We start from the raw sequence: 12,557 nt of genomic DNA, 5'->3' as shown, positions 1-12,557 counted from the left end.
GGGAGGAAGGAGTGAGATATTTGAAACAACAATGGCAGAAAAAGTAGTAGAATCAAGGTTAAAAAACAACTATAGGTAACCTGGCTGTGAAATAATGTAATGATTAAGGATCTATCAAAAAAGGTAAACAAAAAGTGGAAGTATAGTACATTCATATATAAAATTCTATATTCCCCTTTAATAAAGATGATATACCTGGATGTGTAAGAGATATGTCTCTCTAAAGTATTTTGTTGATGGGAAAGTATACAATATAATTCACAAAATATGACACTATATACATAGTATTTATATATGAAAAATAGTTGAGATATTTATAAACAATATACACCAAAATTTTGACGGATTTTTACCTCTGAAGAGAGAGATGGGGTTGTAAGAGAGAAGAGGTTGATGATGAAGCCAGGCTTTTACTTTTCATTTCGTAAATTCTATAATGTTTGAATATTCTTATAAACATATTAATGTAGAATTTCATGTTTAAAATAATTTTAAGAGTAAAAGACATAGCCTGTGGAATAATAGGGAGTAGCTTTTTCACTTAACAGCAGTAATCTGGTCAAGCTCTTTTTGAGTTTTATATCCCCATCTGTAAGCTGAGGATAACAATATTGACTTTAAAGTGTGTGTGTGTGTGTGTGTGTGTGTGTGTGTGTGTGTGTGTGTGAGAGAGAGAGAGAGAGAGAGAGAGAGAGAGAGAGAGAGAGGGAGAGCAAGTGTGTTTGAATAGTTTAAATACAATACAATGCCATATCTGAAAACTAATTACAATGACTGGAATATAGTGTGCCCTTAGCCAATAGCAGCTAATAGTATGCAACATATTGTCAACATAGCAAATCATAAAATTGTTAAAATGAAGTAATCATAGAGCAAGACCACTTTGTTGATTAGTTATTCAATGTTGAAAGATATTGCTTAAGCATCAAGTTGTTTAAAATTTTTGGCTTACGTATTCATACAGTTGATGAAATAAATACATAATTTTCAAAGTAATCTTGAAATTATTTATATTGAATAGTAATAGATCGACAGAAAAATGTGCATGTTAGTAGAAATTAAAAGGCATCTTATCACAACATCTGGGGAAACCTCTAGCTGGAGATAGTACGCGTAGAGGAGTGAAATGTTTATATACCGTCTCATAAGGCCAGGAGCATAATTGAGGTGACGATATAGTAGAGGGGTGGTTTATTTTCCCAAAGTGGTATCATTGAAAAGTATTTTAAAAGGTGATGTAGGACATTGTGATTGTAAGCCTTTAACGAAAAGTATTAGAAAAAGCGATGTGAAAGTATGGCCCTAAAATATACAGAGAAAGAGCTAGATCAAAGTGTGGTAGCTCTTACATCTTACATTCTGCCATCTGAGGCGTATTTTCTTCTCAGCCCCATGCACAGATCCTGCCCCAGACATTTTCCCTTCATGTTAGATCCAAGCTCTGTCTGTGCTTATGGTTGCAGGAAATGACCCTTCTCTTTGCACCTATTTTTGGATGTTTTTTAGTGTATACTTTCAATTTCATACATCTAATTATGTTAGGAATCTTTATTATCGTTAGGGATTCTAAGACAGTGAGAAAGACAAACACATATAATTTGTGGAAATGGTATCATTGGGCTGGCAAGCCTGCTCCTTTGGAATGGGCGTTGGTGACTTTTGACATGGCAAATTATACTGTCAGAAAGTATATTTGCTGTTTTCACTGGTATAGAATAAATTGCTTGTAGAAAAAGTTCATGATGCTTTGTGTTTTTAGAACTGAGTTCATTAGAGGTTGTCAGCTTTTTCATTTGTATTCATCTTTATGCCATAGTCTTCACCGCTTTTGTTACCACTCAGATATACTGACATCAAAGAATCTTCAGGTGACTTTTAAAAAGAAACTTGTTATTATGTTCATAATATCAATAGTAGAGGGTGTTCTGGATGTAACGTTTCTTTTTACTAATATCTTTTTTGTTCGGTAAGATTCAAAACTTTCAATTTTGTGTGTATATGTATGTGTTTCAAAAATGAAAGTTCTTAAGATGTAAAGCAATATGATAGAACGAGACAGCCAGTGATTCCTGACTGCAGCTGGGAGCGGATGCATCAAGCTAGTTGCTCTTTCTCATCTAGCATCATGTCTTCACCACCATGAAAACGAGCTTCAATAAGGTCATTAGTAGTGGATTCAAAAGTCAAGAGGATTCTCTCCAGGTGTTTACACTTTTACACAAGACTTTTACTTGGAATTTGAATCTTCCCATGCCTGTCTTTACTCTCCCCAATTTTTCTTTTTTTCTATAACATTATTTTCTTTCTAATAGCCTCCTTTGTCTCTACCTAGCCTGGATCCTCTCCTGTTTGTCCTCAAAGCATTGGCATTACATATTGTTACCAGCCTTCTTCCGTATCCCCATGTTCTATCTGCAGAATGGCATCTATTCATACTACAAAATCAACATCACCATCTCACACGTTTCTCCAGACATTCAGACCCATGTTATCAACTTTCTTTAGATAGCACCACTGGAATGGCTTGCAGGCACCTTAACCTCCAGTTTTCCTCTGAGATTTAATTATATTTTCCAGCTAACTTGTTACCTTTGTATTCCCTGCAGATGCCAGGAAACTCGTTAATTCAACTTTTCATATTCCTGCTTAGCCAAAAAATCATCCAGTTGAGTTAATCCTACCTCTGAAATATTTCATATCCATTTTTTCTCTTTTTCTTTTCCATTGCCTTGGTTAAGCCTCATTTTACTTTCTCAAATGAAATATCACAATTAGTTATGTAATGAATCATTCTACCAGTCATTCTTCCTTCAAGGTCTCTCCCTTCAATGTCTAATCAGGGATTCTTCTAGAACTGGAATGACCTACTTAAAAGCAAAACAGAAAAAATTTAGTGCTTCCACATTACCTATAAGATTAAGTTTCAGTGCCTTAGTAGGAATATCACAATATGACCCTAGCCCACCTTCTTCAAGTTCTACCCACTTCTTACAACTTCTTTTCCTTCCTATCAGAGCTCCCTAAGGCTCAGCAATAAGGAACTGTTTTCCATTCTTACATTTAACATGGCCCATCTAAGCTCTTTGCTTTTACACAGTATGTTCCTTATGTTTAGAAGATCTCCTTAAGCTTATTTTCTCTCTGTTGAACTCCTAAACATCTTTTATCTCCAAGATCTGAGGATTATTTCTACTGTTACATCTTCTCTGTCTTTTAACTTTGATTTTAACTACTAGAATGTTGTATACATCACACTGTTAACATGCTTAATTTATTTTCCCATTAGACTGTGAACTTCTTGAGGGCAAGGACCATGTTTCATTTATCTTTGTATTTCTATTATTTAACTCAATATTAGCAGAGTTTCACTATATAGTTATTGAACTAATAAAACAAAATAAATCAGGATGCTTATGCTCGACAGGTCTGGGGAATTTCCTAAAGACCCAAAGGAAGGGAAGGGAAGGGAAAGGAAGGGAAGGGGAGGGAAGGGAAGGGAAGGGAAGGGAAGGGAAGGGAAGGGAAGGGAAGGGAAGGGAAGGGAAGGGAATGAGAATAGAATATTCCAGACTGTGTTGTTGACAGTACAGCCGAAACCTGCTTTGATTCTGTGCTCAAACTGAGATGTTCTGGAGAGGTGTCTTGACAATCAGCACAAATGGAAGGCTTTCACATTATAAATAAATTCATTGCATTTGGTAGCTGAGCAGCATAATGGCTGAACTTATGTTAATTTTTTGTTAACTTGAGTTTTACTGCCTATTCGACCTGCCATGTTTTTTCATTGTAATACAAGAACTCTCAAAATTATATGCTTTCTTTTTTTAATTGTTTGCTAAAGTTTTTGGTTATGTAAAAAGGAGATTTTCTTTTGAAAATATTTTCTGCTCTCACATCCTATTATTATTCATTTACATAAAATATTATGTAGTGAGATTTAAAGGTTAAAATATTTGAGGATGTTAATAGTATTAATAATGTTGAAGGGAGCCTGGGTGGCGCAGTCGGTTAAGCGTCCGACTTCAGCCAGGTCACGATCTCACGGTCCGTGAGTTCGAGCCCCGCATCAGGCTCTGGGCTGATGGCTCAGAGCCTGGAGCCTGTTTCCGATTCTGTGTCTCCCTCTCTCTCTGCCCCTCCCCCATTCATGCTCTGTCTCTCTCTGTCCCAAAAAAATAAATAAACGTTGAAAAAAAAATTAAAAAAAAAAATAATGTTGAACAATCACCGTGGCCCAGATACTGCTCTTAGTGCCTTAAATGGAGTGTCCTGTTTAATTCACACAGCAGCTCTATGAGAGAGGTGGGCATTATTCTCCTGTTTTCTACAAAAGAAAAACATAAGTATACACAACTTGAGCAACTTCCCTACATCATATACCTGTTACATACCTCAGCCTGGATTGGGAGGCCATCTGACTCCAGAACTCATACTCATAATCACTACAGCTGTGGAGAGTATAATTTAGAACTAAATTTCTGTTCTATCTGAAATTCAGAAGTTTTTCTGCCTGCCAGTCTTAGCGTCTTTTTTGGATAGATTGGTCCTTTAAAATCCTATCTCCCACTTCCATGTTTCTTTTCTTTTTTTTTTTTTTTCTTTTCTTTTCTTTTCTTTTCTTTTCTTTTCTTTTCTTTTCTTTTCTTTTCTTTTCTTTCTTTTCTTTTCTTTTCTTTTCTTTTCTTTTCTTTTCTTTTCTTTTCTTTTCTTTTCTTTCCTTTCCTTTCCTTTCCTTTCCTTTCCTTTCCTTTCTTTCCCTTCCTTTCCTTTCCTTTCCTTTTTTCTTTTCTTTCACTCCTTATATGCCATTGCTGGATTGCAGTCTAATTACATTTAACTTTCTTTTTTGGGACAATTTCATTACTGCTTCTTGAGCCAGTGCTCATTACAGTGCATCTCCTGATCAACTGTGTTGATTCTGAGATACAAGTGCCAAGCCAGTACCAAATGCATTCCTGTATTTTTTTTTTGTCATCCAAAGAATGGGAAAATAGTTATGTAATTCCAGGTAAAAATGAGAAAATAGGATATGCGTTTGTTTCTTTTATTTCTTGTACCTTAAGCATAAATATAGAAGCTGTGTTAATGACAACATTTATATAATCAAGCAAGTTGAGATTTGGATGTTTGACTAACCAATTAGATTTCATTGAGACAACATAAAACAAATATACAAAAAATAAACTCCAAGCTAACAGATATGTACTACTCTTATAAATTAATGTTTGTTTTATAGAAAAAGTGTATTTTGAAATGTACTTCCTTCAGTGAATTGGTAGGAGAATTGTAGTTGTTTTTATTTGTTTTGTAAATTATAAAGTTATAATATTAACTTGGGAACTACTAAGGATTATACTTTTCATATTAGAGTAAAAATTGTTCCATAGAGAACTGACTTTATTATCAGGTGAAGAGGATAGGTGGGAAATTTATGCTTTTCCCTTAAGAAAAGTCATACATTTCTATGTATCATCCCCCTCCCCACAGGATATTTATTTCTCAGTTTCATCCCTTTAAGACTTAATATTCAGTCCTTGTTAAACAACAAATTGAATTTTGATAAGGCAGCCACTTAGCTATTTTTACTCACATACTGCTTGAGTATGATCCATTTCTGGAATGTTTTGGCATGAAGGGATTCTGAAAACAGGTGCAGGGGGAAAAGGTGCAGTTTGGGCACAGGGGGAAAAGAGACAGACCAATTCAAGGGTTGAGGAGAACTGAAGGGGAAGAACCTAGCACTAAAAGAAAGTTGGCAGCAAAGACAAACTTCTTTCAATTCCCAGTATTTGCCCCAAGATCAATAGTGGCCCATCTGATGATAGCCATCCTTGATTCCACATGAGGAGGTTTGTTCATTTCAGTTGGGTAATATGTTTTAAGAATTTGGAGACTATGTACATGAGGCTGATCTGTATTTCTCTTATATGTGATCTCATCCCCACCACAATCCATCCATTTTTCTGAGCCTCATCCCATCCCTAGGGTCTTATTCTCCCTTGGTCAGTGTTTGTCTCTCCTCTGTTAACCTCTGTGCACAATGGCCTTCTGGATCTTTTTATAAAGGCATCACTGTTGCCGGGGGATCACAGGGGTTGCAACTGGACTTAGACTAGCAGCTTGAAATAGTGACATTTTGTGTTAGCCTACCCAATATTGCCATCTTGGTTTTTCAGGGTATAGTCATGGGACATAAATCCATTATAAAATCTCATTTAGTCTCAGATGCAATGAATTTGTGTGGGACTAACTAGCTTGCAGGGTTTTTTTTTTTTTTTAAAGCTCAGAATTACTGGGAAGAGACCAGCTTCAACTGGTAGTTTATTCTAGAGGGGAATGGCCTCATAGAATTCACATCTGTCAGTTTGAGCTGGGCAGAGATAAGACTATTTACCAGCTGGTAATGTAAAGCTCATTGTTCCTGAGGAATCTGTGAAAAGACAAGATTACAAGTTCTAAGTGATTTTGTTCTAGTTTAGATTACCAGGCCCTCTTGTATGTATATGTCCCTGGGAAACCTACCCTGTGCAGATTCTGAATACTTGGCCATGTGACCAAGAGCAAAGCTACTCTCAAGCCAGACTTCCATATGTACTATTTGGTGGCCTTTTTTCTCTACTTGTCTTCACATAGCAGCTTGGGATTTATAAACATAGCTAAATTTAACTGAACCATTTACATGTGTTAGCCATGCTATGAGGTAGGCACCATTGTTACCCTCACTTTGCATTTGCGGGAAACTAAGTAAAGGGATGTTAAATGACTTGACCAAGGGCACATAGCTTGAAAGTGGCAGCACTGAGCATGGATTCCAGAAAGACTGATTTAAAGTTTATGCGCTGGTCCCTAGGGATTGGGATAGAGTCCTTTTAGCACAAGTGACTGAGTAAAAGGCCATTCTCAGGCCAGGGTTGTATCTTAGCAAGAAGCCTCCACGCCTAAGTCTGTGGAGAGATCCCTAGAATGCAGCTCTAATTCCTAGTAGGCCTGAATTAAAAAGCTCTCCAGCAATTACCTCTTATTTTGAGAACAGTTTGGAAGGAGACTAGCAGGCCCAAATGAGGCTGCTGAGTGGTAGTCAGACTCATGTCTGAGATAGGACTTAGAACTGATTCTAGAGGGGGCTGGTGATAGAGGTTTATTGTGAATCTTGGCTCTTTAGCAGACTTACCTTACAGGCAATCAGTCCACATCTTAAAGGGTTTATTTGTATTGGCTGTTTTGATTCCTGTGGGCCCTTAGCTGTCTTCTCTACTGTCCTTGAGCTCTCCATGTTAACATCAGAAGTCACTGCTTTAACTTTAGACTAATGAATGCATCGTGGATTCTCATTTCTTTCTTTTATTTCTTCTACACTAAAACATAAATATAGGAGCTGTGAAATATAGGACAATGCCTGTATAATTTGGCAAGACAGATCTGAATGTTTGATCAGTCAGTTAGATTTAGGGTTCCCTGGTCTAGCTGTGGAATCTAAATCTTCCCAGAGAGAAGACCAGGATCCCAGGAGAATGGCTCTGAATGTGACTCTCACAATCCAACTTGAAGTGACCTCTCTGTCACTGACCATGTGTTGTTAGCTTCTCTAGATTGACAATTATCTATAAGACATTGTGTATTTGATATTTTCATTTATGTCCCTTTTCCTGGACCACATTTTAAGCCCTTAGGGTAAAAACATTATGTCTTATCCAGTATGTTCCATGCTACTAATAGCTGATAATAAACATGATTTCTTTTGACCAGTTAAAATATACTGGAGTCTCTTGCCAAAACTGACTTTTCTAATATAACTGTGGCATGGGTGACCAAAAATCTTTAGGATGTTGGTTGACATAATTCTGAGAATCATATAGTTTTAAAGCTAATGGCAATTTTGAAGTAGAAAAGTAACAATTATTTGTAAAGTTTTTATTTTAAAAGTTTTTGGATCTTAGTGCTGAGAAATAACTGGTTTAATTTCTGTTTGAATGCAGTTTGCTCTACTCATCTTAGATGGTCTTTTCCTTGTCAAAGTCAATGTTTTTATATAGTCTTTCAGCCATGTTTAGTGGTTTTTATCCACCTATACCTCCTCTCTCCCAATATTATATATATAAATATTGGCCAAATGCTGAAGATAATTTAAGTGAAGTATCTTCATTTAATTCTGAGCCTCTGAGAAAGAGCTGTTCTCAGATACAGAGATGTAAACACCATTTTTTTCTGTTCCATTTGCAGGTCACATGTGCCAATTTAACGAATGGTGGGAAGTCAGAACTTCTAAAATCAGGAAGCAGCAAATCCACACTAAAGCACATATGGACAGAAAGCAGCAAAGACTTGTCTATCAGCCGACTTCTGTCACAGACTTTTCGTGGCAAAGAAAATGATACAGATGTAGACCTGCGATATGACACCCCAGAACCTTATTCTGAGCAAGACCTTTGGGACTGGCTGAGGAACTCCACAGACCAACAAGAGCCTCGGCCCAGGGCCAAGCGAAGGCCCATTGTTAAGACGGGCAAGTTTAAGAAAATGTTTGGATGGGGTGATTTTCATTCCAACATCAAAACAGTGAAGCTAAACCTGTTGATAACTGGGAAAATTGTAGATCACGGCAATGGGACATTTAGTGTTTATTTCAGGCATAACTCCACTGGTCAAGGGAATGTATCTGTCAGCTTGGTGCCCCCTACAAAAATAGTGGAATTCGACTTGGCACAACAAACCGTGATTGATGCCAAAGATTCCAAGTCCTTTAACTGTCGCATTGAATATGAGAAGGTTGACAAGGCTACCAAGAACACACTCTGCAACTATGATCCTTCAAAAACCTGTTACCAGGAGCAGACCCAAAGTCATGTATCCTGGCTCTGCTCCAAGCCCTTCAAGGTGATCTGTATTTACATTTCCTTTTATAGTACAGATTATAAACTAGTACAGAAAGTGTGCCCCGACTACAACTACCACAGTGACACACCTTACTTCCCCTCCGGATGAGGATGGACATGGGTGAGACTGAAGCCTGAGGAATTAAAGGTCATATGACAGGGCTGTTACCTCAAAGAGGAAGGTCACATCTGTTGCCTGGAATGTGTCTACACTGCTGCTCTCGTCAACTGGCTGCAAAGACGCTAGTGGAAAACAATCCGATGTAATTTCTGCCCAGTCAGCTTCATCTCTCAGCATAGTTGTAAATCACTACAGGTTTTAAAGGCACACTTGAAGACATACTCTCACACATAGATATACACAAACACACGTTCATATACATTTCAGCTTGCATCTGTCATGATTGCTGTCAGGAGGGCTTTCGTTATCTGACTCATAATGGTTCAGGATAAACTATCATCAAGCAAAAGGATTAACTAGACAGTGAATGGTTTCTAACACTTGCTGTTATGGAAATCTCTTTTAAAGTCTTGAGTACATGCTAATCAATAATCCCCACTCATGCATTCCTACTGCTTGGAGTAGCTGTACTGGTAAATACTACTGTAGGAATATATGCTTGTTCAAATGGAAAAAAAAATGTGTCTTTAGAGCTCAGTATTCTTTATTTTATGAACACAACAAAGTGTAGTAACTTTTTTCCAGCATACAGTAGGCACATTCAAGGTAATATAAGATGGCTCTTTTTTTTTTTTTTTTTTTCTATGGAGGGAGCCTGTTTTCAGTAAAGATGAGCAAACATTTGGAATTTACATGTGGGCAGACATTGGATTACAGCTTTCATCACCAGTCTTTGGACTTTCGCAAAGTTGAGACCAACTAAGGCTGCTTAAAACAAGTTCTGATCATTATATAAGAAGGGAAATGCCTGACAGACACCATGTAAGTTATAAGTGTCTGTCTTATCTTTACTACACATATTGTAACAAATTCAATATCCTAGTCTTCATTTGTATGAATGGTTTGTATTGTACATAGTTTAACCAAGTGTTATTTGAGCTGCTTATTAATATTAACTTGTACTTGTCTCTCTGCTTGTTATTGGTTAAAAAAGAAAAAAAAAGGATATGAGGAATCCATTTTATCAATGTAGCTGTGACCTCCATTAAAAAGACAAACCTAATGTACAAAGCATTTATTCAGCTCAAGTATTGTTGAAAGCTATACATATACAACATTACAGTCTGTCTGTATTTAGATATTTTATTTCTGGACAAAATGAAATGTACATAAAAATAAAATGCTTAAAGTTGAGTTTCAATATGTGCTTGTGTAAGATGGTGATTTAAATGGTTCTGACAGGAAGAATGTGCTGGAATACAGTAATGGTTTTGCATCTGATGTCTCTAAATTTGTACAGAACTATCTAAATTGCTATTAGTTGCCCAGTCAAAACAAGTTAGGAGTTTCAGTCTCAAGCCTGGCAAACAGTTGTGGCATACAGCATTGCACACATTTTTGGTTTACTGTCGTGCTAGTTAATTCAAGAATACCAAATATCAATGAACATAAGAGATGATTGAGGTCTCCTAAATGATTATAGCTGTTTTTTTTTTTTTTTTTTTTTTTTTTTTTTTCCTGTGTAGAGTCTTTATTTAGCAGGGAGATTGAGAAGAAGGTAATTTTTTTTTCTTTAAAAGAAAGTCAAGATGTCTGAAGAAGTGTGGCTGGCTTTCCCTGATTCTACTGTTATCATTCAACTCAACTGAGAAAATTACAATAGCAGTGAGAAGGCTTAGGTGTTCAATTTACTTATACCAAATTGGATCAATTTATTTATATAGCATTGTTTATGGACATTAAACTTTCTTTTAAAAAAAATTACTGTATATAATCCCAGCGAAATAAACAGAAGAAGAAATACGTAAGGTAACCCATTTTTAAAGTCACAAATGAGGGATTGGGATATTAAGAGTCTCAAAGGTTAACCAAAGAAGCCAAATTAAAACACTAACCCATTTTCATCTTCCCTTCATGCTGCATAAGGATAAGTATGTTCTCATATAGAAAATAATAGAAGTACTATAGGGAACACAAGACCACAGAGTTCTAAAGTGAGGACTCAGCAACAGATTTGACTAAACAAAGCCTTCAACTGCAAGTCAAAGACACATCATTCCATTTAATGTCCATCTCTCAAAATCCTCCAATGTATCTCGACAACCATTTCTATCAATGCATTAATTTGCTGTGGAATTTAGAAGCTAATGTTAGAACAGACTCTGGAACAACAGGCAATAAATGCATCATGAATTCTAACTGTGGGACAAATTTGCCACAGATAAATCTTGTTATTCTGGGATTTATTTATCACAATGATCACTTAGGAGTTAGTTGCTCTTAGCAAAAAGAGGACTAAATGAGAAAGAGAAAATCATTAAAAAAAATTTTAGGATCATCTGATTAGTGGACTGTGATTTCCATTACGGGGTCTAATCTGTCCTTTTTTGATTCCAAATTCAAGATGAGATAAAAATATACTTCAATCTCCACCCGTCTGCCCTGCTTTCCAATCTCTTCTTGAAATGTTGCTTTTTAAGAACATAGCTAACTAACATCCAATGAATTCAATTATTTTTCTGTGTAGTTTTCCTTTAAAAGAAAAAGAAAATGTAACAAACTTCCAAAAAGACTTTCAATTTTGAAAAATCTAAGCTTTCAGGACTCTTCTGGCCCTGTACACACTTATCCCAAACTGCTACATCATCACCTCCCTCTGTAATATAGAAAAGTCACGATGATACAGGACTTTGTATCCAATATACTCTTCCTGTTCTAGACGAGGATCATGATGAAGATGAAGGTTCTAAGGGTTAGATTAAAACTCTATTAGACCAACTTGTTGCTTTAACAGACTGGTCAGTTAAGTTTTACTTATACTAGAAATTTATTTGTTATTTGGAGAAAATAAATTTTAGGTTGTCCTAAGATAATCACCTTCGCTAGAATCTTAAATATTATTTCATAACTTTGCTAAGTTATAGAAAAAACCTGCAATGTGGAAATAGCACCTAATGCAAACATGTGTTTGTCATTACCTATTGTTCTTTTCAGAAACATTTTAGTAAAATTGAAATTACTACAAAGAAATAACTATTGCAGATTCTTGCCTCATGGAAGAATAATGATACAAGTTACTGGTTTATCTACTTATGATAAAAACGATGCATTGTCATGGTATGGTATCAATTGGGCATTTTTGAGTCCATGGCTCTTGTTAGAATTTCTCTGCATGAATAGAAGGGGTTTAACTGTTAATAGAATAGTATTAAAGTTCTGGAAGTAATTATTCTGCAAGCAATTGAGATACTTGTTAAATTTAACACTGTGGACTGGGAATCTTCAGGTTCCTACATTTCAGCAATAAACTGTAAGCCATATTTTTTGCACAGAATAGATTAAAAAAATCATGAGAAGCCTGAGAAAGTGTTTGTCTTTTCCCTTTTCCCCACTATTTTACATGTAAGAAGCAGCTTAACCAATATAAACAGCTCTTTGGAAAAGCAATTTGCATCTCCATCATCAACTTTGAATGCCAACTCTTAGCTTAAGGCAAATTCAAATGGCTGGGTTTAATAAGCTTTTTTTTTAAAAAAAATTTAAAATGTTTATTTATTTATTTT

The 12,557-nt window shown here is 36.0% G+C and overlaps 1 protein-coding gene across 1 annotated transcript in view; it reads left to right on the top strand.

Annotated features, from left to right (window-relative positions):
• The window catches only part of NXPH1 (neurexophilin 1), a 300,654-nt gene extending 290,459 nt beyond the window's left edge, over positions 1-10,195 (top strand). The window contains exon 3 of the mRNA XM_086695321.1: positions 8,221-10,195. Coding sequence (XP_086551447.1) covers positions 8,221-8,982 — 762 coding nt within the window. The 3' untranslated portion in view covers positions 8,983-10,195. The remainder of the gene's footprint in view (positions 1-8,220) is intronic.
• The last annotated feature ends 2,362 nt before the right edge of the window (positions 10,196-12,557 follow it).

Source organism: Puma concolor, chromosome A2, assembly GCF_028749965.1.
Source record: "Puma concolor isolate L17-30 chromosome A2, mPumCon1.1.hap2, whole genome shotgun sequence".
In the NCBI taxonomy this organism is placed as follows: domain Eukaryota; kingdom Metazoa; phylum Chordata; class Mammalia; order Carnivora; family Felidae; genus Puma; species Puma concolor.
The sequence above is the reverse complement of the archived record's forward strand: the minus strand, read 5'-3'. Positions and strand labels throughout refer to the sequence as shown.